Source organism: Perna viridis, chromosome 5 (assembly GCF_037379345.1).
Source record: "Perna viridis isolate PV_CMFRI_1.1 ecotype Kerala chromosome 5, ASM3737934v1, whole genome shotgun sequence".
Classification (NCBI taxonomy): domain Eukaryota; kingdom Metazoa; phylum Mollusca; class Bivalvia; order Mytilida; family Mytilidae; genus Perna; species Perna viridis.
The window spans coordinates 10,105,647-10,132,734 of record NC_142449.1 but is presented as its reverse complement, the minus strand read 5'-3'; the positions used below and the strand labels follow the sequence as shown (position 1 = coordinate 10,132,734).

The window sequence follows — 27,088 nt, the reverse complement described above, 5'->3', positions numbered from 1 at the left end:
AAAAACTTCCTTAATCGAAAAAGTAATTTAAACTTACCGATCGTTTATCAACCTCCACACCAGGTCTAGACAACAGTAACTTACAGACCTCTGGATTACCATGCTTAGCTGCCCAATGTAGTGCAGTCTACAAAAGTATGTAATGATCTGTTATACAAATATAAATTATTTAGAATTAATTTGAGGGTAAAAATGTATTAAAAAGATTCCATAGAATTATAACCTGTGACAAAAGGAAAGTTTGATATGAACTAAAACTAAAATCTGCATTTAGCTGTAGTATATAAATAGAATTAATAAGTGTACAAAATAAATTCAAAATTTGTTGTTGTCTTTGGTATGACCTTTTGTGGTGCTATTATGACTTAACACACTTAGGGCAAATACACCACTGCTACAGAAATAAGGCATTGCATGGCTGTTCATATAAAATCTATTTCTAAACCAGGGAAATATTCATGTGTACTTACATACTACAGTGTCCAGATCATGTCAGCAATGAAGAACAACAGGTATGAAAATAAAAAGATTTCAATATATAAATTTATCAGGAAAAAGAAAAAAATATTAACTCTAATCAGCAATGTTCCTCACTTAGTGGGAAGTGTCAAAAAAGCAAAGGATTCTTACCATACAAGGACACCTGGTCCATGCTTGTTTGGTATAGTTTGAGCTTTTTCCTTATATTCAATATAATATGTGTTTTTCATTTTATTTCCTTTTTTCTGATTCATCTTGATCCTTTGGATTGCAGTATTTGTTACCTCCCTTCAACAATGATTACCCTTGATTTCACTATAAAATCATGTAGTATTTTTAAACACTTGTCCTAACTCACAGCGTTGTCTTTTTTGTTGTTGATTAATTGCAATATGATATTTAGAACATTAGACTGTTAAATTCCTATACAAGTATGTGTTCATAAGTGTTTTGGCTGAAACACTAATTCATATTAACCATTTGAACTTCTTGAATACTAAGAAAGTTTATTCAAAGCCAGATTATTCTCCAGGTTTCAAAGTATTAAAAACCTCACACTTTTAAGTGTCAGCCTCCGTAAAAATCAGCAACACTTTTCACAAAAAAACTTATGTGTAAAATTAGTCCAAGTTATGATGTTATAATATATCAAAGTATTGTGGTGTCACAACTTATGACAGATTTTTTGTGAAATCAGGCAGTGAGTAAAAAATGTTGATATAACCCACCAATTTGACAGTGAAATTTAACTATTTGTACCATTACAATCAAACTCAATATCATTTTTGTAAAATGAGTACAAATTTCATAAAGATATACTGAAAAAAAAAACACTACTCTGTTAAAAACCTGAATTTTGAAAAATTTCAAAACATATCCAGTAATAAAAAGATCAAAAACTCGTTACAAATGCATAGAATCTCCTTCAGTGGAAGTACATTGCCTGATCAGTGTTTTTTAACATGCATGTTTCAGGTTTTTCATATTTTGCCTGGTTCTTCAAAAATTTGTACTTCTATTCATTTGATTTATTGATGTTTATATTAATACTTACACCCTGTATATCCACATCATTTCATGCAAAATCAATGAAAAAGAAAAAAAAATAGTATGTATAAATATTTCCAAAATATGATCATAGAATATAAAAATATCGACTTTTTAAACAAAATCTATGCAAGTCCCCCAAACAGTCAAATAGAGGTTCCATCTTGGATTATTTCACATTATTTACTATATCTGACAAGTCATATGGAATCATCAAAATGATAGACACATTTACAAGAATGCATTCTACATGGCAAAGGTTTAAAAAAAATTCCAAATGTCTTTATACTTATCACTCAACCTAGGAATGTTGTAAGGTCTTTATAAGCAGTCTTGAGAGCAAAAATTTATTTTTAATAATACTGTGTAAAATACGTGTATCTAGATTTATTAACAAGTGCTTAAAACTTATTATAGATACAAAAAATCATTCGCATGCATTGAAATTCTCCTTAAAATGATACATTCAACTTCTTATTTCCAAAAACTGCCAGATTTTACAGGAGATTACATTCATAACAGTTTCCTATGACCTACATCAAAATGTAAGATTCCAAATTGTCAATATACTTCAAACTTAATGTGTACATAACATATACTTACAGAAGTAAAATCCTAAAATAAGAAGAATACAATTAGCAATCATTTATGAAAACACATGCTATAAACCTGCTTAGTATACCTGATTATATCTAGGTTACGGTTAAAAACTTGTAAAATTGGGAGGTTTCCCACAAAAGGAAAATGTTAGGTTCTCAATAAATAAACATATTTTTTTCATTTTTAAGAAAATCAAGTTTTGGGAAGAACTTGAGGATGTGTTAGATGACAGAATATCCTTCGTGCAATGTTACATGTAAACAGTAATTCATTTATATATATGTTGTGTAACAGTTGCATTTCATAGTTAATACAAGCTGAAACATTATTTTACCAAGAATATCTCAACACATACAAAATATGCTGAAAAAATTATTCCAGTTCGTATGTACCGGTACCAGTACATGTATTGTTCCCCCCAAAATGTTATACTGGTACAAAAAACAGATATAAATTTATAAGCCTATCTGTCTGTTCTCTCAACTGAAGTAGTTACGTTGTATTAAGAATGCAACTGAGAATTCATTGATATATTTTATTCATAACACACCTGAAAAGAGTAACTTTTTGTGGGGGATTTCCACAAAATGTATATTTTAAAAATTGTATTCCATGAATCTTGTTGATAAAGTAAGAATAGAACAGTTATTAAAGAAAAACCTAGAATGCTACTTATAAAACTGTACTGTCAGAGGCGAATCCTGGGTTTGGCACTGCAATTTTTGCTGGAAAATTTGTAATTTTCATGTGTTAAGTTGACAAAAAATGGCAAACATGTCCTAGCATCCCCTTTTATGAGGAACCCTAGCTGGCACCCCCTCCTTTTCAAAGCATCTTGATCTGCCCATAATTGTTAACTTGACTGTAAGCTATAAATCAGATCTTCTCAAGAGCTATATACCTTTAACATTATCCTTGTATGTGAATAATTATAGCACCAATGGTACAAATTATACAATAAAACCTAATTAACTAATCATACTGATAATATCTATAATCAATATATATAACTCTACCACTAGCTTCTGATGGTTTATCAAGTACAGAATTACTCTGTCATAAAACTATTACATTGTTCCTCACCAAATCAATCCCAGTTTTAGCATGTCAAATTTTCGATTATAAAGTTTTAGCATTCAGAAATATGTTTAACTCTACAGAGTGGTTTATTATAACATCTATAAAAATATACATCAGTGTAACTGATCTAATCTAAAACCAAGTACATGTAGGTGCTTTTATTTATCCTCCCTTTAAAATCACGGGTTTTTTCAATCTTTGATTTTTTTATTTAAAGATTTTGGAAAAATACATTTTAAGATGTTCCATAAAACTGATCCTAGTTAAGAACTCACCCTTGTTTTAGCTATAAATGGATGTTTTGTTAACATTCTATGTATTTCATGATACTCTCCTGATGAACATACAACCAACCACTGTTTTTGTTCAGGTGTATACTGAAAACAAAGAAAAATGTTAATTTATTGAAATTTTAGAGTGTATATCACTTTCAGGTGTTTTAAAAAAATAAGTTAATGACGTGTATGTTAAGGTATGACCTACATGTAAGATAAAACCTTGAACTATGTAGTGCTAATTTTCTGACTGGACCATGGATAAAATCTTGTAGTGCTAACATCCTGACTGAACCATGGATAAAACCTTGCAGTGCTAATACCCTGACTGAACCATGAATAAAACCTTGTAGTGTCAATACCCTGACTGAACCATGAATAAAGCCTTGTAGTGCTAATACCCTGACTGAACCATGAATAAAAACTTGTAGTGCTAATAGCCTGACTGAACCATGAATAAAATCTTGTAGTGCTAATACCCTTACTGAACCATGAATAAAACCTTGTAGTGCTAAAATCTTGACTGAACCATGAATAAAGCCTTGTAGTGCTAATAGCCTGACTGAACCATGAATAAAACCTTGTAGTGCTAACATCCTGACTAAACCCTTTAGGACTGTACTGGATAAAACCTTGTAGCGCTGATGTCTTGACTGAACCAGACTTAACTAATAAAAGTTTAGGATACCATGCAAAGGGTGACAAGTCTGTGTTTTTGGCTAAGTTACTGATAATGTTAATGCATCCTAAATGTCATTCTAGTGATTTGAGGATCAATAAAAGTAATGAACACATTAAACTATAAATTTCAATAGGATTCTTTAAGGTAGATCTCACCTAATACTTTTAGTAGGTTAGTTTTTAAAATTTGTTCTCAATGATGACCCTGAAATGAACATATTGTAAAATTTTAAGATAAAATACATGGGTCACCTAACTTAGTTTTGAGATGATTGAGCCTAAATATAGACGATTTTTTACATTATATACTGATTCTGTAGGGAATTTTCACACTTTCAAAAAGTCCTTAGAAATTTGAATAAAGAACACTTATATGTCGTTATTTCATATTTCAAAAAAGAAAAATGGGGCTCTCCAAACTCTTTTTCTTGTACATTGTAATACACATGTACTAAAATAAAACTTAAATTTCCATTACATTTCTATAGAACATTTTTCTGTGAATTAACTTTCCCTGGAAATAGGGTTTATAAAATTAATACTTGTAATTTTACCACATAAAGGCTTAATGTAAAAAAATCTTTGAATTATTTAGAAATTTTTTCCCATCATTTTAAACACTATTTGCTCATTGAAAATATGTACTTACATATGATTTTGCAAGATGACAGAGAAGAATGCTCTTATAGGTTTGATCTACCTTTAATACTAAGTATGCACCAAGTTTTGTCAAATTTCATTGAAAGATGTTAATTATAGAGTGTTCACAAGGGTGTTGCAGACAGGATGGACAGACTCTATCCTTTCTCATGTTAGTTGTTCATATGGCAATACTGTAGTAGTTAATATTGTACAAACCGAGGTATAGCCTATGCCAGAAGAATGTGAATCATCTTCTCCTGCATCATTCTCTTTATCTCTTATCTGAAAACAGGAAAGAAATAGTTTCTGTTGACCCCTTGTAATTCTAGTTAAAGGCATAATGAGAAATATTAAACTAAGTACTTTAGCCGTTTGAATACAAATATGCATGGTGATACCTCATTGTGTTTGTCACAAAAAGTTTTCTTCCTCCAACAATTTGCACGAACATAACTGGTCAGTTTATGCATGTAACACATTCTTTATTTTACTGAAAAATTTCTGAAGAAAAACAATATCTTTTATTTTTATTTAGATATCAATAAACTATGACTTTGTAGGTTTGAAATATTCAATAACAATATGTCAGATATAAAATAATAGATACAAAACTTCCATAAATCCAAAAAGTTACTACCAGGTAACAAAATTCTTAACAAATGTTTATTATGTAAAATCTAACTATTTTCTAAAAAAAAGCTTAGGTTGTAACACTTCATTAAAACATCAATAAGTTGTTGAAAACAAATCTCTTGCAGGTTTCACTTTAATCACATAATAAATCTTTTACAGACGAAAAATGCATGTCATTGCCTTAACTTCATAGAAATAAATATCATAACTGTTAATTTACAATCTGACATTCCAAACCAAAAAATCATGCACCTTCTTGGTTACTTCATCACGCTCCTCTGTTACGCAGTGTAGTATTAGAAAACTGTGATGTAAAGATATTAACAGAACATTACCACTAGTAAAAATGTGATAATCTGACCTTTTCACCAGGCTTCATAATCACTCTACAGGGATTTACCTATCATGACACTTATAACCTCCACTTTTGACTCCAAAGGAAGATATCCCCTGTTTTGTGCTACTTTTATATATATGTAGGCAAAAGTGAGCAAATGTCAGTCTGGAGACCACCAGTTCTGACACTGAAAACCCCCTTTTATAAATTCTGGATCATTCCCTGACCTCTTCACATACATGTACTTCTTGTATGTTTGGGATAAAGATAATTAACTACATGTAGTATAGTTCCAGGAAAATTGAAAATATAATTATTCTTTATGTCAATTTGGTTTTTGTACAGGTAAGCATCGGAAAGAAATTTAAAAACTTAAACAAATTTATTTGTCTAAATGTTTCACAATTTCTAGAGTATTTTCATAGGTCAATAAAATGGATAAATGAATATTTTTAAGCATGCTTTTTTTTTTTTTATATATATTTGTTGTGAACTGTCTCAAAATTAAACCCCCTATCCCTCTTATACACCTATATGTGTATAGCAGTATAGGGTATAACACATATTGGCAATTTCAATGTAATGTGTAGCAAATGATAAATACTAAGCAAATAAAGAAAACTAAAGATATAATTCCTAGTTCTAAAAAGCTTGGGTAATCTGAATGAAGCCACATGAAACTGAGCTCTATTTTTTACTACAATCATATTACATGTCTGACATCCTTTCTCCTTTGATTAGAGTCGCTTAGTTCACTTTCCGACTGCATTTTATTGAGATGTCGTGCACGATCCTTTACACTGATCACAGATGCATTGACATCATCTTCTGGTTTGGTTCCTTGTGTTGGCTGGGTTTGTTCTACTGATGTTTGGGAGTTCTGAAACCAATAAATGTTAGTACTTAACATAACCATGCTACATGTACATGTTTATAGACATCTATAAACCAACTTCAAATCCAATATTTCTATTACAATTACAAATTGCTCAAGTAACAATTCAGTGAACATTAGAATTTAATTTTAGTAGTTTATTTAAGTGTCTCATGTTTCATATGACAATAAACCCAATTACTTGTGAAAAATGAAAGTTGGTTTAAAGCACTATACATAAAACAGACAATACATACTCTTGTGCCGTTCACAAATAGAAAAAGGTTAAAATAACTCATGCAAAATTGATACTGTAAGGCTGTGTTTCTCGGTAAGTGTGTTGTTTCTTTACATTCAATTCTCAAAAGAAAAATTTGGATCAAAATAATTGGCTTATCATACAACATGTAGTTTGTTCTATGGAAATAAGATACATCACTGCTAAGCATCATCGACATTAAACATATGTATCCAAGGTATAACAGAACTGAACCCAGTGGTTTTAAACAAAAATGAAAACTAAAATCATAATTGAAATTCATTCAATAAAGAATTGAACAATTACAGTAGCAGATCCTGGGGAGGATTCTTGGGGTTGGATACCCGCCTTTTGTTGGAAAATATTGTTGATTTCATGCAAAATTTGGCAAAAATGAGCACATTATAGCCAGGAAACCCCTTTTCAAAATCTCGGGATCTGTCACTGTAAATTATCTGAATCCTTACTTTTAAGCAGTCTTTTACTTTAGATGCCAGTACTTGCCACATTTTAATGGTGGATTATAACACATAAATAAGAAATAAACACATGTTACAATCCTATTTGTAATCACATATTTATGTCGACTTGAACCAGATGTCTCAAACTAATCCAGGATATTCAGCCTACTTTATACCACCACTACAACATTCATTGGTCTCTATTGATCTATTTAGGGTCAATCATTTAAGTTATAGCACAGGGGAAAAGGTTTGTCTATACTGTTAAGGTAAGATGAAATATAATTTTTATGAACATGTAGCTAAATAAAAAAAGTTACATGTACTTAGGTTTATTTTATACAATACTGTCACCACCATACATGTACATGCATAATCAATCAATACAGAACAATGCCATTATTATAATGTATGATTTGATTTATTTTGGGACATATGACATGTTTCTATATCTTATTTTTTTTTCATAACTGACTTGTACTGAAAGAGTAATCAAGGGAACCAAGGTTATAGCGGTAATCAAAAGAATGTAATCCAGGGACAAAGACCAGACATGGAAAACAGACATACACAACAAAGAACATTAAGTAACTAAAATCATACATACAAAGTAACAAAAGTAAATGAGCAACTCGGACTCCACTAAAAACTGGGAGCATGGACCAGGTGCACCGGTAGGGTAAGCGTCCTCTGCTTTTCTAGAAACACCCGCCTTAGGAGTACTATTTTTATTTCAAGGAAACTTTACTCATTATTTACTCTAGAGATTTCATTGGTTTATTAAATGTTCTTTGTTGTAATAGTACTCTATATTTTTCTTGGTTTCTATTGGGTTTCACTTCTTGATTTTTTGTTTTGAAAGCTGAATTTTGTTTATTTACGCTACTAATTCTTGAGTAGAACATTTAAAGCTGTAAATTCTATTAGAAATTACATTAAAGTGCTATTAAGATGATATATTTTCTTTTAGATAAGAGTTTTTGTTGATACTGTTAAATATCATTATTTAAAATTGGTGCTAAAAGGTGTATCAAGGTTTAAATCAAATTGTCATAGACAAGCTTTGCCTATTACTCTTCATATTTTGTATGAAATTAGATATGAGTAGTGACTCGGATTCTACTTTTTGGTGTTTGTTTTCGCATGTTTTTTTCCTTATGTTTAAAGTCTAATCTGGTTCCTGATTCTTCTTCTAGTTTCGACAAGAGTAATCAGCTTTGCAGAGATAATTTTTATTCAGATGAGAGAGAAGGTGTTTTATTAGTTACGATAAGATGGTTTAAGACTATTCAGTTGCCAGGAAGAAAGATAGTTATTCCTTTGGTGAAGATTTCGGATTCACTTTTGTGTCCAGTTAATGTGTATTTGCATATGGTGTCCTTTTTAAGTGCGTCTGGTGACAGACAAGATTATTATTTTTAGGGCAGCCACGGTTGTCCCAGTTCCGTATTATCAGTTTCAGAAGGTTCTAAAGAGGTTGAGTTTAGATATAGGGCTAGACTCGAGAAATTATTCGTCTCATAGTTTTAGAGAGGATGGTGTTAGTTGGGCATTTGCTGCTGAGGTTGCCCCCAGAGTTAATACAGTTATATGGGGATTGGAAAGGTGATGCATTTTAACGGTATCTAAAGTTTAATTTATTTGATAAGGTTAGTGTGGCTAAAAAGTTGACTTTAAATAAATCTAAGATGTTTTAATTTTCAAGATTTGCTAGGGAAAAAGGTTACTTTAGCATCTGTGTATGTTCCAAGGTATGTCCATAATATTGATGGGTGTAAGACGCAAGCCTTTCTTGGTGGTACTATTGAAAAGCTGACTGGTTTGATATCTTTTGGGAAAGTTAATCCAAGTTTTAAAGATATTGTGATTATTCATGTAGGGACTAATAATATTGATTCTAATCAATCAGTGGATACTATCATGTCATGAATAGCAAGCTGAACAACTGGCATGTTTACAAAGTACGTTTTCCCATAAATAAATTACTGGAATCAACTGGCATGTTTATACATCAGGTTTTCTATAATAAACCGACTGGGAAAACTGGCATTTTTATAAAGCAGATTTTTTATAAGTAAACTGAATAGTATAAATGGACAGTTTCTTTCAACAACAGAAAGAAATGTTTGGGCTAACTAATATGTTAAAATGTGCATGTTTTTCACAGCTTGCATATTTTTAAGCACATGCTGACAACAGACATATTTTTTTACATTTAATTTGCACATGTTTTAGACAACAAACATGATGAAACAAATTTTAAAAGTAAATTCTAAGATGCACCATAAAAATCTTATGAGACTGCAATTCTGCATGCAAAATCAAGTGTATCTTCATAGCTTAGAGTTAACATTATAAGGCACAAAACAAACAACAATATAACAAATACTGTAAGCAAGCTTACAAACAAATACCCCCTGCTTCAAATTGAGTACAAATTTTTCAAACTCTTATGTCCCTTTCAAGTCCTCCAACAAAAAAATGTACATTTTCATATGATACCAAACCTCCATATAAAATTTCTTAAAAATCCTCTCAGTGACTATAGTACACATATGTTAAGTTGTGCTTATGATGTATTTTTTTATAAAACATGTAAAACCCTTAAGATTGATTATCTCCCTTCCATGTCCACAGACAATAATCATATACATGTACCTTACATGCTATGTGCAACCTCCTTATTTAGGAGGGGTTTCACCAACATAAATAAACAGGGGGTTTAATAGAATTGAAACGAAAGGGAAGAAAATACATGTAAATAACCAGAAAATGTTTCCAAGTAATTAACAAAGCCAAGGCCATTTACAGGGCTTTTCATTCATTTGGATTTATTGTAGAAAAATAATAATTTTTAACATTAAGATGGTTAAAACAGTAACCACGTATGAAGTTCAATGAAGTCATGACTAAGTCTACCTAAATGATATAGAAAAAAATACACAAAAAGGGTGACAAATCACTAGCAAGTAATTAAAGACCAATTGCATTGTTAAGCTGTGTGGGTAAGGTATTTGAAAAGGTTGTTTATAAATACATATTTAACTATTTACATAAAAGACTTCTTTTATACAAGTATCAACCAGGTCACTTGACTGTATAGCAGCTAATAGAAATCTACCACAATGTGTGTCTTGCTTTGAAAAAAAAATGGAAAGTTGTATACAGTGTGTACTGCATATGTTTGACCATGTCAGGCACAAAGGGTTAATAGTCACATTGAAAACATATGGCTTATCTGGAAACATTTTTAATTGGCTAATAGATTAAATGAGCAACCAAAAAACAGAGTATTTGTTAAAGACCTCTCTTCACAATCTAGTATAAATGTGGGTGTACCACAAGGATCCCTTTTAGGACCTTTGTTACTTTGATATTCATAAATGATATTGATAGCAGATGACATACATAACTTATTGCACTTATTTGCAGATGATACATCACTTATGTATTCTGCAGGCAATTTACCAGACTTAGAACTTAACCTAAATAATGATCTTAATCTAATCAATGAGTGGTAAAAAAATGGTGTGTGTAAAACTCTCTTAAAACAGAGTCAATGTTATTTTCAACCATATCAAATATGCAAATTCTGAAGCTGGTGTTCGCAGGGGAAGAAGTGAAATTTGTAGACAATCATAAACATCTTGGTTTAAAGTTAAAATTTCTTCTTAGTAGAGACAATCTATCAACAATTTACTTCACCTAAATTCTACCTACATTTTGTGTAGACTAGAATATGCATATAAAGTATGGGATGGTTGTAGTCAATTTTACAGCGATACAACAGAACTAATTCAACATGAAGCTGCGAGAATTGTGACCAAACTCAAATAATTTGCTATTATTGACTCATTATATTTTGAAACCGGATGGGAACCTCTTCAATTAAGAAGAAAATGTAGGACATAAAACATAATGTACAATATCCAGCACGAAAATTTCCGATTTTCTACACGACTGTGTAAGAAATATGAACATTAATTGGGTATATAATCTCCACAATAATAATAATTTGACAAGTCCATTTACAAGAGAAGAACTATATTCCAAATCTTGTTTCCCATCCATGAAATGTTTATGGAACGAGCCTGATATAAACTGTGCCAATAGCCAACATCAATGGTTTTAAAAAATCACAATTTAGAGGGAACAAATTTCCCTAAACTGCCGACATACCATTCAGTAGGTAATTGAAAGTTCAATATATTAAGGGATATATGAAGTAACCTAAATGCGGATTTATCCCAAGTCAATTTTACAAATGATGCTAACTATAGATGTGGGTGACATTGTGAAGATTTACTTCACTATTTAATAGAATGTAAATTATATCAAACTGCAAGGGCTATTCTATTGGCAAAATTATCTGAAAATAAAGATATTCAAACAATACTCTCTAATAATAAATTATTGTGTGATAAGCATAATACAAGAATTTTTCTTGCTGTGCAGACATACATCAAGGATATCCAAAGGTTTGGTAATTGATCACATGACAATCATTTCTCGCTTTATTGATAAGTTGTTAAAACTTGCGTTCAATCCTTTTGTTTTATAGACAAATAAAATATGTTTAATCTTATCTAGAAAATCTTCCTTTTTCCCCTTGATTCTGATGGTGCAAATAGTCAAATTAAACTTTTAAAATGGTGGGTATTTTCTAACAATGTTTCATCAACTGCCTGATTCTTACAGAGACTGACAATTACCGGTAACCCTTTAAATTTATACTAACCTTTCTTTTGTGGTTTGGATATTATAAAGATCAATCACTCAACTTTCATGCTATTGTACAGAAACCAAGTGTCTACAGGCAAGAAACATGGATGATAATGACAGTGTCATACCATCATATGACCCCAAAAAAGGCAAAACCATGAATATCCACATAGTATATGTATATGTACTTATTCTTTTTATGTACATTTGTGCTGGGTATTGTGACTAGTATAGAAAGCTGATGATTATATTCATATGTACATGTAAATACATACATTTACACAAGCAAAATGTAATTATACTTTAAAACATGGCAAACCATGGTTAATTATAACATTCACTTACTGAAGATCCCACAGATAATGTATCAACACTTCCTTGTAAAGATGAGGATTCAGATAAATTGTCTTTGACATTAAGCTGTCCATCACTCCTGACTTTTGACATCCCACCACCATCAAAGTCATCTCCAATAGGTCTATCTGGTGGTTCTGATGTAGCTCTATCTGTGGGATGTTCATTTTCAGCTGGTCTATATTTTTTCTTTAAAACTAGAACTTTTTCATTTTTCTAAAAATCAAAATTATGTCATATTAGTGTAATTTTAAAACTGCTTTAAAATGTCAAAGCTTGAATAAGCAATATTTCAATAAATATTTCAAATGCTTTACGTGTAACTTCTGTACATGTGTTTAATTATGAACACAACACTGAACTGTTGAGCATATAACATGCAACATTCAAGCCAGTGATCATTTAAAAAGGGGAGGGCATGTGCCAACCCCCCTCTAAAATTGATAAAAACTCACAAAATTATATGAATTTTAAGACTGAGAATTACCTGTAAAAATCTAGCTGTTCTAATATTAACGCAGGTTTGAAATAAGCACTCTCCAGCCGTCCAACTGCAGGCAAATTTCATGATGGGCCAGTCAAAGTCACACAACTTGCCTGCCTCCTGCTGGCCTAATTTTAGATACATGTGTATTTTTTTTTCTGTGTAACATACAAATATGTAAATTTTTGTATCATTAGAGCAAGCAAACTTCCACCCAGGTCACTTCACTTTGGCAATACTTACCTTGTTGACCAGTCAAACAAATTTTCTTATTTTTACTCCTGTTTACAAAACATGAACATTTTGTGTTACACACATTTTCTCCTTGTTCATGATACTATCAATAAATCAATAGAATCTCTATAAAAGTACTAAAAAAAGCGTGAAATCTCTTTACCTCATCTACTTTGATAGTTGCAAGAGTATTAACATAGTCTTTAAACTTGTCCCTATTTTCTCCTATAAAAAAGACAGAAAAAAGAAATATACTATACAAAATGACACAATCAAAAAACAAACAACCCTCACATACATGTACAATTCATGTATATGACTTGCATTGGACACTGTCCAAATGACACCTTTTTGACATTGATTATACATGTACATGTAGCTAGGAGAAATTTTTGTACTTTGAAAGATGTTTAGTGTGTTTGAGAAATCATGGAACTTCTAGCCATTCAAATTTGAGCAAGTCAAGTTCAGGTGTATTTAAAAAGTAGCAGTAAACATCATGATTACAGGAGATGTTGTCTCTTTGACATATATGTATACACCATACCTATTCTCATTATAAGTATTACTATGGTAATTAATTGGAGAAAGCCAATCCCATTAGAGATGTCAGTGGTCTCATTAGCTTGATTTAGAAGGGTGTAGCACCCTTCTGCCCTTTTAACTAGACCAGAAATTCCCTATTGCCTTTTCATGTTTCAACATCATTTTGTTAATTAGAAGAGCCATAAATTGTGACAAAAGGTGTTAATTAAAAAATTAATCACAGAAACTCCATTTTATCATTGTTTTACCAAAAGCTGGACAATTTCTTCATATTTTTGAATAGATGCAACCTACATGTATGAGTTTCATGAAATGTTGGTCATGTGTTCATCACTTTTTTACCATGGCTGTGGTCTAAAGAGCCTTGTAGCACATCATATTAGAATTGCTGTCAAAACAGGTAAGGCAAAGTTTTTATGACCGGTACATAATAATTGTGAAGCAATCAGCTGCTCAGGGTTATTCTACATGTATAATGATGGACAAGTAGAATATGGATCCAAATTGAATCTATCACAATTTTATGGACAGCCAATCATCTAACAATAATTAATTTCTCCTGCATAATAAGAAAAATACTGTCAATTTAACAGGTCTAAATAATGTTGATTCAACACAATTCAGACCAGACAAGAAATTGACAGTATTTCTTCAACTTGAACCACACGTGTATACAGGTGTAAAATTACAAATTTGTTTATCAAACTGTCAGTTACAGTTTGTGTACATTCTTAACAATTTTCAAAATTTCTCTATTTTCAACTATACAGTACATGTACATGTATATTCGCCAAAAGATGTGTTTGCAATACAATGTAGTTTTGAAAAATGCTATTCCAATAGAATAGTGATGGTTTAGGAAATTTGGTAGCAGCAATCCTGATCATTTGCTACATTTCCTAAAATACTATACCTCATTGAATGCAGTAAATATAATGAAACAAAAGTCCTAGTTCATCAGAGAAATGGAATAATCAAATAATGTCTAACTACAATGTACATGTACATTGTATATTAACATAAAATCTTTAAAAATTTCAAGGTATGAGATATGCATGGATTACAAAATGAGAAGGAGAAAATATTAAAAAACTTAGTTAAAAAAGGTAAAATACAGGTAAATTTAAACTATCAAACACTTTTGAGGATCCTATAATCCCTAACCTTAATTGATGTTGTTTTAGTTTAATAATTAAATGTTGGAGAAACGTGAACACACTGCAAGCTGATTCATTTGTTGAGTAAAAGAAACTAAAACAACATAAGCTTAGCAAAAAGCATAAAGGACAAGTGATGGGAGTATTTCTTCCACAATGTCAGACGACAGCTGTATTCACTGCTCAGAGATAGTCCATCATAACAAAAAAAAAGAAAAAAAGACTGATCACAACAATGCTTATCTTATTAAATGCTGTACATATAAATGTAGATTTGGGGGCACAGCTAAAATTTCGCTGAGCTGAGTGAGGCGAAAAATTTTTTGAAGGTAAATTTTTTAAATATTCTTCTAGAGTGAGTGCAATGTATATACAATGTAGCTATTATGGTAAAATTAGCGAGAAATGAAAGTTTCAACCTAAAACTGCCTAAATCTACCCCTGACAACCCATGCTTTGCAAATTGTAGGGAGGGGCGCATGCCTGGACACCCCCGCCTTAATCCCCCCCTGATGATTCAATGAAAATAATAAAATATGTGAACAAAATATTGTAAATGAAACGACAAAATAAAATTTATTCAGGTCATATTATAAAACATTTTTTTATCACAATTAATGCATGTCTAATTTTATATCTATCCATAATAAATAACCTCCAAAAGATACCAGGAAGAATACTAAATATATCAGAGGATTTATTTTTATATTATTAAACATACATTTATGATGGATGCCATTTTAACTATATACATATATATACAGGTGTCATAATGACTAGAATTCTGATCAACAGTAAAATGTAAACAAAGAATATGAAGTCCAGTCGACCGACATAACAAACCCATTTTAATTTTAATTTCAAAATGACCTCTTACCTTTCAGTACTGGGTCATTAAGGTATGATTTGAATCGTGTTACAAGTTCATGATTTGTCACTTTACAGCCGTTTTTTATGATAAATTCTTTCACAGAATCTTCTGTGAACCCGGAAGCCATTTCCACCCTGTAAAATTGAAATCAATATCGGAAAAACTAATAATCCGGACAACACCTGTCAAAATGAGATGGAATCCTGACCAACTCTCGTAGGATATTTCTAGTTGTGTGTACGATTTATTGTAAGCTGGATATGATTTTTATTCACAATAGGATGTAATATAGGTAACACAAAGATGTTGATTTTTAATTTAATATTACATTATACCCATTATTTTAGGTTTGTTTACCAAAGGGAAGTAAATATGCCCTGAAAATCAATAATTATAATAATGCATGTTTTCAAATCAGATTTTTACTTGCTTCGAATGTATTGAATTCCTGTTATCATTTTTACTTTAGGTTGAAGTGTTTGAAGGTTTCTATGTTTAGATGTATTTTATTAAGAAAAAAGACATACATTGTACATGCATGTATACATATTCACTTCATGTCATGTACATGCATTTTGAAAATCAGCACACCTAAGAATCCTTTAGAATGGCTTTTAAAGTTGACTGGTCTAGACCCAGTTGCATTTCATCAGTATGTAGAATTTAATATTTTATTTGACTTGTAATACTCTATCTTTCTACATCATATTCATATATTTTTTAAGAAAATTTAAAAGTTGCTGTAATTTTAGTTTATAAATATACATTTTTGTACATGTACAAATGAAAAAAAAAAATGAAATAGTTATTATCATAATGCTGCTTTGAATCACCTTATTTCTAACCATAGCATAATGGTTGAAAATTAAATGTAATCCTGTCAAGTTGCAGAGTACCAGTGAATCAAGTAAAATCTACTGATTTTATTATTGCTTAACACTTTTTATGTATTTCATAGAATAACATATGTACAAAATGTAACTATATATATAAGAGAATACAGTTGTTTTCAAAGTTTTATGCCAACACGATAAGTTCATTGTAGTACATATACATAGTGATCCATTCCACATTAGGAGCATCCAATTGATATGAACTTCATATCGGATATTTCTGTCCACATGTTTGTTTCAGTTTGTCTATCTATCCATCTGTTTGTCTGTTTCCTTGGTCACTTTTTTCCTCTTTGGACAATTATTGAAGAGCAATTTCAACATTAATCAATTTTAAACAAAAATATGGATCAAGGTTGATTGTCTGTATTATTGCATTATGGTTCAGGTGTTATGACTCTTTTCTGTTAGATAATTTGGAATGTGGGGATGTCTGCAATTACCAGAATAATTTTTAATGTGATCCTTTTGATGAACCTATGCACACATAGGCATTGTTACATGCATAGTGAATAAAAAGTTTTCAGTGGAGACCAGATGAATGCCCTCAAATAAGATTGTCACCATTAAAAAACAAATGAGCAATTCATGTATTACTTTAATACAGGTATATTATGATACGTGTACATTGTACAAGTATGATTTGTATAGAATGATTGTGATTTCTTAAACAGGTTAGGTAGGTTCTTGTCAGATTAAATTATCTTACATGTACACTGGTCTGTAAGTCTGGGTATAAACTCATGGTGAGGAAAAGCTGCCTGAAATATCTGATATGTCATTCTTTGGTAGCATTAAAATAAATCAAGATACATTGTAAGGAATGGGAAAATACAGTGATGAACTTTTTTATTCTTTTCTCAAATATTGGCAAAACAGAAGTGTCAAAAATAAGACAATTCAGATACATCAAAGTCCAAGTACAAGAAAAGAGGAAATATTGACATAATGTAGCAAACAGAATAAAATACAATTACATACAAACTAAATAAAAGGAAAACAAGACATCATACCAAAAAAAAAAGCTTAAGTACTAGAGTAATATAAACTACAAAAATCAGGGAGTGACAGTAGGTAAGGGTAAGCATGCCCTACTCTACCAGCTACATCCATCAAATTGCAAAAAAAGGAAAATTCAGTAAGAGTCTAGCTACATGTACTATACTGTAGCTCCTTGACACACTCTGTCATGGCGGTCCCACCAAGGATGGATCCCACCAAAGATACCTTGATGATATAATTTAAAATGTAATTTAATGAAAGTTCATGATATTAATGATATGGTAGTGGTGAAAAATCAACTAGCTGATTATGAGCTGATCATATTTGATATTGTTGTAGATAGATGCACCTTCATGACATATAAGATTGTTAACCTACAGAATTGGGCAAGGCAGTATGTGTTGGACCCACAGAGCAGGGGAACTAACTGTGCTGTACCTACTGCTGGTGGAAACGCAAATAACTATGATGAAGTATATCCAGGATTATTCCTGGGGGACAGGTACCTTGGTTCATGTATAGAATACTTAACTACTGCTTATGAGCTACTCGGCTGGTGTTTCTAGAAAAGCAGAGGACGCTTACCCTACCTGTGCACCTGGTCCATGCTCCCAGTTTTTAGTGGAGTCTGAGTTGCTCATTTGCTTTTGTTACTTTGTATGTATGATTTTAGTTATTTTATGTTCTTTGTTGTGTATGTCTGTTTTCCATGTCTAGTCTTTGTCCCTGGATTACATACTTTTGATTACCTCTTTAACATTGGTTCCCTTGATTACTCTTAAATATCTTGCTGCTCATTGTTCAAACATAATTACCTCTGCTAAAGAAACTTTTTATCATATTTTATCAACTATTAATCACAGTCTCTTGATATTTGGTATCCAGCATCAGGTATGGGTCCCATATCTTGGAATCTGTTTTCAGGCCTGTTGGTCATCTACTTCCTGTTAAATGAAAAATTCAGCCATTTCTGTCTTTGATCCATTTTACTTTAGTATACTTCTTAACTTAGATAGGCATATTGTGTTACCCATGTAAATATTTACACATATAAATATATATATAACTACTTTTAATATGTTTATGATCAAGGTCCTATTTTATTCCACTTTAAACAAGATGAATAAGGTACTTGAATTTAATTTGTAAAACTGGTTAGTATTGCCAGCATGACTAATGGACAAGGGTAGTTTGATAACATAAGACAATGAAAACTTACTAGCCCCCTTCGTCATGACGGCAAGACTAACCTCCTTGGATGGACTAAGTGCCATATACACTAATTTTACACTTACTGTATTTCCTTGAATTCAGAATTATCCAATTAATTCCTTTTTTTCTCACTTATTTGTAACAAACTATTGATCATTGATTTGAAAAGGGGTATACTGTTAAAGTACTTTTATTCGTGGTTATCATCATTTTTTTGTTATTTAGGGGAAAATGACCAGTTCGCAGATTCTTGATTTCGTGGATTTTAGAACTATATCATGTAAACAAAGGGAAATTTTCATTTCTTTGGGAACCAAATTTTGTGGTTTACCAATCTCATGAAAACCATGCAAATTGGTATCCCACGAACAATAATACTTTCACAGTATTCAAAAAGTATTGAAATTAGACTCAAAAATTAAAATTGTTGCAAATAAATTTGAAAATTGCATACATGAAATTCACTAGTTGATTATTGGCCTTATTAAAAACAAAGTTTTATTGCAGTTGATGCATGTTTTGCACTTAAAATTGAGATGAAATTAAAGAACAATTAGAAAATTTAGCAAAATTATGGTAAAGTAGCTTATTTTGTGAGACATTTTAAGTAGAAAATATAGAAAATATTGGGCAGATTTGTTGAACTCTTGGATATTGACACAAAAATAACCTTTTGTATCATTGCAATATAGTGTTGTTCAAACATTATTGATTATTGATCTACACATATTCCTCTTATTTTGTAAAAATTCTTGAAAACTGTTTAGAAGCAGTATTTTTTACCTCATTGTGACTCACTTATGAAACAATATTTGGTATTTTTTGTATAATGGGATTCAGATATCATTTAAGCTTTTAAATTTGCAAATAGAAAATTTAAAAAAGTAAATTGAAATTTCTGTTAAATAATAGGAATAGGCCTGAGACAAGTGTTAGTGAATCTACCCCTTTCTTTTAAGCATTTATTTCCAGAAATTCCTTTTTTATATCTTTGTAGTAAATAAGATTGTTGTAAATTTAAAATTTGTATTTTACATAAGTGATTGGTATTTTCATATTTGAAATTTAGGAAAGCTGCCACTGACAAAGACTGTCTGAAAGAACTGGGAATAACTTTGGTTATCAACTGTGCTCAGGGTCAAAGGTCAACATTTGTGAACACAGATGCCAAGTATTACAAAGACATTGGAATAAAATTTTATGGCATAAAAGCTACAGATACAGAGTCTTTTGATTTATCAAAGTATTTTAGACCTAGTGCAAATTTAATACATGCAACATTAGAGAAGGGAGGTAAGTTGTGATAGTATTTATATCACAGGCCCTTGGGACCAGGAATTTTATTTATCACAAAAAATATCATTAAATCATTTTGTTTCCATATTTGAGTTATTATGTGTGTTCTCAGACATGTCCACTTGCTATTTATTGCTGTTTATACTGTACCCAGTTAGTCATCTATCTTGTTCTCTAACATCCAAGTCAGATTTCAAATATCTCTTAAGGATTTTTGTCTTGAAGGGAGACTAAGGTATTACTTTTCTGGCATCGGCATCCGCAATAAGATTTATATATTAGCTCTTCTTATAAGGTCAGTTTGATATTAACCACTTATTATAGGTCAATCTTATTTGGTATACAGTTGCACCAAAACCCTGTATCTATTTCATGCATATGCCCCTGAATCAATCACGTTTTGATTAACATTGTCTATGTGCAACAGGCAAGACATATCTCTTTGATAACAATTTATTAGCCATAGGGATGAAAGGCTAGGGTTTTTAAAAAGCAGAACTTCTTTCACCTTTAATTGAAGTTCAAATTTTTTGCAGTATTGTTTCCAACCAGTTGTTGTGTCCATAATGAACTGTAAGACCCTATTGAGTTAATAAAAAAATAATATTGTGTCCATACTTGCCTCAAGAATGAACTGTAAGACCCTATTGAGTTAATAAAAAAATAATGTTGTGTCCATACTTGTCTCAAGGGAACATGCTGAGGTCTTATCAATGCTTTGCTCCCCAAGACTCTTAATTTGTCCTCTTTTTTAGCTCATCTGGCCGAAGGCCATGTGAGCTATTGCTATCCCTTGGCGTCTGTCGCCAAAAATAGTTGTTAACAATTTTTCAAAACTCTTCTCCTCTGACAATACTTGACCAATTGGAACCAAACTTGGTTTAAATGTTCCTTGGAGTATCCTGCACAGAACTGAAAGAGTAATCAAGGGAACCAAGGTTACAGTGATGTGGGGATTTTTGATCCATCAAAAAAACATGGCCACCATTACTAAAAAGAGAACATAGGGGTCAGACAGTCGTTTTTGGCATATATCTCCAAAACCATCAGGTTTAACCAAATTTTTTCAGTAGGTGAAATGATCCTTACTATTAGGACTACAAAAGTTTTCAGGGATAAAAGTTGTCAGACAACTTCTTGTAAGAGTTATTGCCCTTGAAAGGGGAAAAATGATGTTTTTTAAGTTTTCGGCCAATATCTTAAAAACTATGATAGATAGAAAGAAACTTAATTGCTGAAATGATCCTTATGATAAGTCCTACCAAAGTCTTCTTGCGTCAGAATTGTTTGACAACTTCTTGTTAAATTTATTGACTTTGGAAGACAGAATTGAACCAGGTGAGCAATTCAGGCTTCTGGGAGCCTCTTGTTTTTGGGATTAATATACTACATTATGTATTTTTGTTGTGTGTCTGTCACAAAATTGTTTTGTTTTGTTTTTTTTATTTTATTAACATGTATCACCACTTTTATTTGTGGTTGATATGAATTAAACATCACAACTATTCACAGTGCATATTTAAAAAAAATTGAACTTTCTAGGGAACCTTGCATGCTTTTTAGACTCACTAGGAAGGGAAGATTTGTATTTTTTTCTTTAAAAAGAAAGTCTAAGAAAACCCCATGAAATTTCCCTAATCTACTCCTTATTGGTATCTTTGTATTTATTTGTTTAGCCATCTTTTTAACACTGTGAAGACCATATATGAAGTACGTTTTGTAAACATGATGCTACAAACTGCTGTTTGATATTATATACCCACAAAATGGTTTTCATATGGTGAATATTTCTATTAAAGGTAGAGTATTAGTCCACTGTGTTTCCGGTGTTAGTAGGTCTGCTGCTATTGTTATTGCCTTTTTAATGCTGAAGAGAAGAATGTCCTTCAAGGAAGCTATAAAATCGGTGCGAGAGAAACGATGCATCTGTCCTAATGATGGTTTTATGACTCAACTTTGTGTCTTACATCATGAACTTCATGGTGTCCAAGAATTGCCAAGCAGGCATGGCCATAAATGTGTGATATTGTGATATGTGTAATTGTGTGTTGTCTGTGTATTATTGATACCTATATCGTGTTCCATGTACATTTATACTCATGCAACTACTTCAGATGTAGTTGCAAAATACAGGTATTGTGTGTTTTTATTGTATGATGCTCCAGAATATTTGTCTGTGTAGTTGATTCTACATGATACTTTCTAGGAAAATCATTTGCTGTAAATGTAAATTTAATCCTTTGCTCTTAATTTATTCGCAATTTTATAATTTACATTCGTTTGATATACATATTCAACTTTACTTACTGTTTGTGAAATATGATTTTAGACTGTGCCTATAAAGAACAGAGCTATTTTTACTCAAATTACTTTTAACTCTATTGATAATGCACGGTTATGTTGTTACATCACTGATGTCAGTATGGAAGACTTCCTATAGCACAAGATGTTCAAACAATCATATCCTTAACTAATATATCACTTTGGACAGAAATATTTTAAGCTACTCATGTTTTGACAGAGGATCTGTGTAACCGTACATAGGATGTTGCTGACAAGAAGATTAAAAAAAATTCCTATGAAACTAAAGATTTTGGAAGAAAACATGCTCTGCCCGATGGTCTGCACTACTTAGTAGAAATTCTTAAATCCAAGAATTTGAAATCAACAAATTTATGAATTAAAATTTTTACAAAAACACACATACACACACACACAAAATAAAATGAAATAAACAATAAAATACTCACAAATTAAAATGCTTTCCATTGTTTTTTTTTTTTAAATATAGTGCATGGTACTATTTGTGATAGATATAACAGCTGATTAGTTTTAACTTCCAATTTATGTTTTTTCAACCCTTGTTCCATGTTATCTGTTAGTGTATCAATGTGTTTGATTCATCAGTGTCTTAGAAAACAAAGTGTGATGCTTTGGTAGAGAGTATTGACATCAACATTTAAAATTGGAAAATTAGTTTTTTTTTTTCAAGAATTACCAAGAAGAAATAGCATTCCACAATAAAAGTGCAATATTTTGTTTTATATTTTCCTTTTTTAATGTTATATTTACAATTATTTAATAATTCTGTTTTATTTTTTTAGTAGTACATTTTTTATTTTTGGAAAGTGATGAGTATGTTTTTATGTTTATTGTTATTGTACCAGAGTCCACATGTTCTTTACATTGAAAAGCTTGGACACTGACCATTTCCTTCTTGAGGGGGCGGGGGCCTGGATTTTATGTTGAGTTAGGAAATTTTTTTAAACAAATGCGACAATGATTTATTTTTTTCAGCAGCAGCCAGAGTTAAAATATTTTATTTGAAAATCTACATTGTTAAGTAATGGGGGATATATTGCATCATATTTTTTTCTGTTCATGGCTGAGTAAAATATTTTTTTCCCTCAAATTTGGGATATTTTTTTTCTTTCAAAGTAATCCCAGCCCTCCCTCCCTCCCTCCCTCCCTCACTCTCAGTATAAAAATGGTGGGTGCCTTATAATACAGTCAATATTTTACACTTATATTTACTTCTTTAAGTACTGACTTTGTGTAAAATTTTCTGCCTGTCTTTCCCGTTTATTTATTAATTTATAAAAGACTTTCCATGTCGGCCACATTTCAGCATGTAAAAAAATGGTTCTTGCAGAAGGTGTAGGTTTTGCTCTCAATTACCTCCCTTTGTTTGTCTTGATATCTTGTATTTTCTTATCAATAAAGGTCACATTCTTTTTGTTATTGTTACATTTTTTTTCAAGTACTATATATAAACATAGAAGATGTAGTATGGTTACCAATGAGACAGTCAACCTCTAAAAGTCAAGCAATGAACAATTGGAGTGGAGAGACCATATTTGCCAGGTTCTCATTTTCACCAACCTCTTTTTTGGCTTTTAAAACTTTTTTTTTCTTCCAAAATTAGGTGGCTGAACAGAGCTAATTAATATGATTTTGATTATGATACAATATCGGTCTGATTTAATGATAGAATCAGGTATTTGTTTTCATGGTAGATTTTGTGGTGTATGAAAAATAATGAGCATGTCCTTTGATTGTAAGATTTTTGAGTTGTGTGAAAGAATTGCTTCTGTAAGATTCATTTTACAAGTATTTTTCACCGATTTATTGTCAAAATATAGCTTTTTGTTTATAATGAAAATTGCGAGAAAATAAGTTCCCCTAGCAAAGTAGAAACCCTAATGTGCTTACACCTTTACACACATGTATTTCTATTTTCATGTACCTATTATATCTGGACTATGTAACAATTGAATTATGTTTATTTATTAGTTATCTTCATTACACCGGTGATAAATTTAATTTCCAATGAAGGCATGTTCTGTCTATGTTCAGAGAGATACTGTTTTAAGTGTCAAAAATCATCTCTCCGCTCTAAAGTTTTAAAAGCAAGCTGTAATTTTTTTTTGTAATTCTTTAAATAAATTTTTGATAAAACCACACAGCCTGTCAAAGTTTTCAAAATAGTAGTAGCCCAAAATATAAAATTTGAATTAAAAGAATGACTGTGTTATATAATAGTCTTATAGAGAAGTAGTATTATAAGACCTTAATGGATTTTGAAATAATTTTGAATAGCCTGGTCAACAAGATGCATACAAGACTTAATTTCTATCAAATGTCTGGATATGCTTAGAAATTGTTATTCCCCAAACATATTTGTATAGAAATAAATATGTCTGAATGCTAGTTGATACTTATACCTTCTGCTGAGTAAAATTTTAAATTTAGAAATGTAATATGAATGCTGACAAATGTATAGGATTTATCATTGTATATTACAAGGCAGTTTCAAAATTACTATTTTTTTTCAATCTGCTGTATCAGTAGGTTTGCTACAAAATATTCTTTATCCTTTTGTTATAAGTCATACTTAATTGTAAAATTCAATTTAGATCATCATTTCTGTATTGTATTATATTACTCGGCCAAATCTTGGAGATAGAAATTCTGTGTTATGTGCACTTCATTATTTTGTTGTTTTCTAGTATTAGGAATGTTATAACTAGTATCAAGGGAACAATAAAATGTGATTAAAATTTCTTAGTAGAGTGAATAGGGTCATGAGTACATATTGATGATAAATACAGAAAATCTCCAAAATAATTACGATAAAAATTACAAGGTTGTAAAGTTTTCATGGCCATATATTAAAAATGACCATTAATAATGAACAGTCATACTTTTTGTGATTTTCGATAAATGATCCCTGTTGTAGTTATATTGATTTTGTATTTTTCAAGGAATAATTCTGATTTGGACAGGAATCGAAATTTTGACAGGTCACACAGTTCATTGACAGAGTACAAACTTCATTCTTACCTCAAATGAAATGAAAAAAAAATATGAAAAAAACAGTTTGTTGAATAAAGAAACATAGAATAAAGTACTGCTGGTTTTAGTAGGCATGCATTTAACAAATATTAAATATGGGATGTAACTTTAATTTTAATTTTAGTCAATATAAATATAAGTTATTTTACATTAAATAAAATAGTCTTTCATATAACTTTGAGTTGCAAATTGGTACTACACAGGTTTCTTATTTGTTTATCTGGACAGAAAGTCATATTGTCTACTTGGATCATCATTGTATCCATTACTTTCAAATTAAAACATTTATCATAATTCAGCCATTTACAGTGTATATTGAAGAAATTCACACCCTCCTCTTAAAGAGGTTGATCTAGGGTAAGGGACATCACTCATGAAGTCATTGATATGTTTGTATCATATTAAATTTCACCAAATGCTGTCAAGCTTTCATTTGACACAGAAAGAAATCAATCTAAGTTACTTTGATGGTTACATGACATTGATGTAAAATGCTGAATACAAATGTTCCAATGATTTGTAAGGGTTGTGTCCCTTACCCTAGGTCTACCTCCTTTAACCATAGTTTATATTATGTCTAGTGTACACTTCAATTGATCTGTACTGTGGATTGACATTTTATGGAAATCCTTATATTTTTTATGGGTTGATATGAAACGTTGCTCTTTGTAGATATTATGGAAAATATTTCTATGGGTTATACTTTATGTGACTCTTTATAAATAACTTATTTATTGACTTTGTGTATAATAATACTCCCTGTTGTCAATTTCTCCATTATCTATATGAATGATTCAATCTCCATTGAGCCTTTTGTTATGCTGGAGAATCATGTTTAGTATTATTATATATACCAGTTCCATCCAGTATTGTATACTAAGTGGTAGCATAGATTATTTTTTTTATTTTAATGATCAATTATTTCAATGATGTTAAGTAGAGTTTTTTGGTTGGATGCTATTTTCATTCCTGTTATATATTACCTGTTTTGAAATAAATGTGATGTTCAGATATTGTATGTTTATTGTTTTCAGTTATGTCCCTGACAGTAGCCATCTCAGTACAAAAATATATGACAAACAATTTTAAAATTTTAAATTTCCCTTTTTCATGCAGTAATTTACCAGCTTCCTCTGCATATTATGTCAACATTTCTCTGTTAGGAAGGTGGGCCAGAGCTAGTAGCGAATATTTTAACTTCTTAAAACGTCACTGTTGCCATAGAAACATGTTTTTTAACAAGGTTATTCGAAAATATTTCTCATACGCTACCTAAAAAGTTTTATTTCCGATAAAATATTTTGTTTCTAACAGATAATGGATTTTCATAATGTCTACAAAGTAATTTTCTGTAGTTTTTACTGGTATATTATTATTTCATTTTGAACTTTACACACCTTCCTGACTAAGTTCAAGACTTATTTTGAAACATGTGGCTTCCATGTACATAATTTTTATTATATTTAGTTTCTTTTTATTTTCACTTATCTATTGTTCATATCCTCTGTACTTTTTTGACTACCGTTTTTACCTTATTGGTGGCAATTTTATGCTAGCTATCTGTGTTGAAATATACCGAAAATAATGAACCGT

The 27,088-nt window shown here is 30.8% G+C and overlaps 2 protein-coding genes across 10 annotated transcripts; one reads left to right on the top strand and one right to left on the bottom strand.

The window, feature by feature from the left end:
* Positions 1–702: 702 nt before the first annotated feature.
* Positions 703–15,898, bottom strand: LOC148615925 (uncharacterized). 2 transcript variants are annotated; one of them, XM_088582553.1, is made up of 7 exons: positions 15,744–15,898; positions 13,327–13,388; positions 12,437–12,661; positions 6,488–6,655; positions 5,022–5,087; positions 3,483–3,584; positions 703–2,142 (listed from the first exon to the last, which is right to left on the bottom strand). In XM_088582553.1, exons 1-7 carry the CDS (start codon positions 15,862–15,864, stop codon positions 2,089–2,091), a joined length of 798 nt encoding a protein of 265 aa, XP_088438679.1. In that variant the 5' UTR covers positions 15,865–15,898; the 3' UTR covers positions 703–2,088. The 2 variants fall into 2 exon arrangements, with proteins under 2 accessions (XP_088438679.1, XP_088438678.1); XM_088582552.1 differs by lacking the exon at positions 703–2,142 and adding an exon at positions 2,781–2,852.
* On the top strand, positions 6,963–26,508 carry LOC148615924 (dual specificity protein phosphatase 3-like). 8 transcript variants are annotated; one of them, XM_088582560.1, is made up of 4 exons: positions 6,963–6,980; positions 17,972–18,134; positions 19,914–20,137; positions 21,940–26,508. In XM_088582560.1, exons 2-4 carry the CDS (start codon positions 17,986–17,988, stop codon positions 22,170–22,172), a joined length of 606 nt encoding a protein of 201 aa, XP_088438686.1. In that variant the 5' UTR covers positions 6,963–6,980; positions 17,972–17,985; the 3' UTR covers positions 22,173–26,508. The 8 variants fall into 8 exon arrangements, with proteins under 8 accessions (XP_088438686.1, XP_088438682.1, XP_088438685.1 ...); XM_088582556.1 differs by lacking the exon at positions 6,963–6,980 and adding an exon at positions 7,549–7,638; XM_088582559.1 differs by lacking the exon at positions 6,963–6,980 and adding an exon at positions 7,599–7,638 and having other exon boundaries at positions 17,976–18,134.
* The last annotated feature ends 580 nt before the right edge of the window (positions 26,509–27,088 follow it).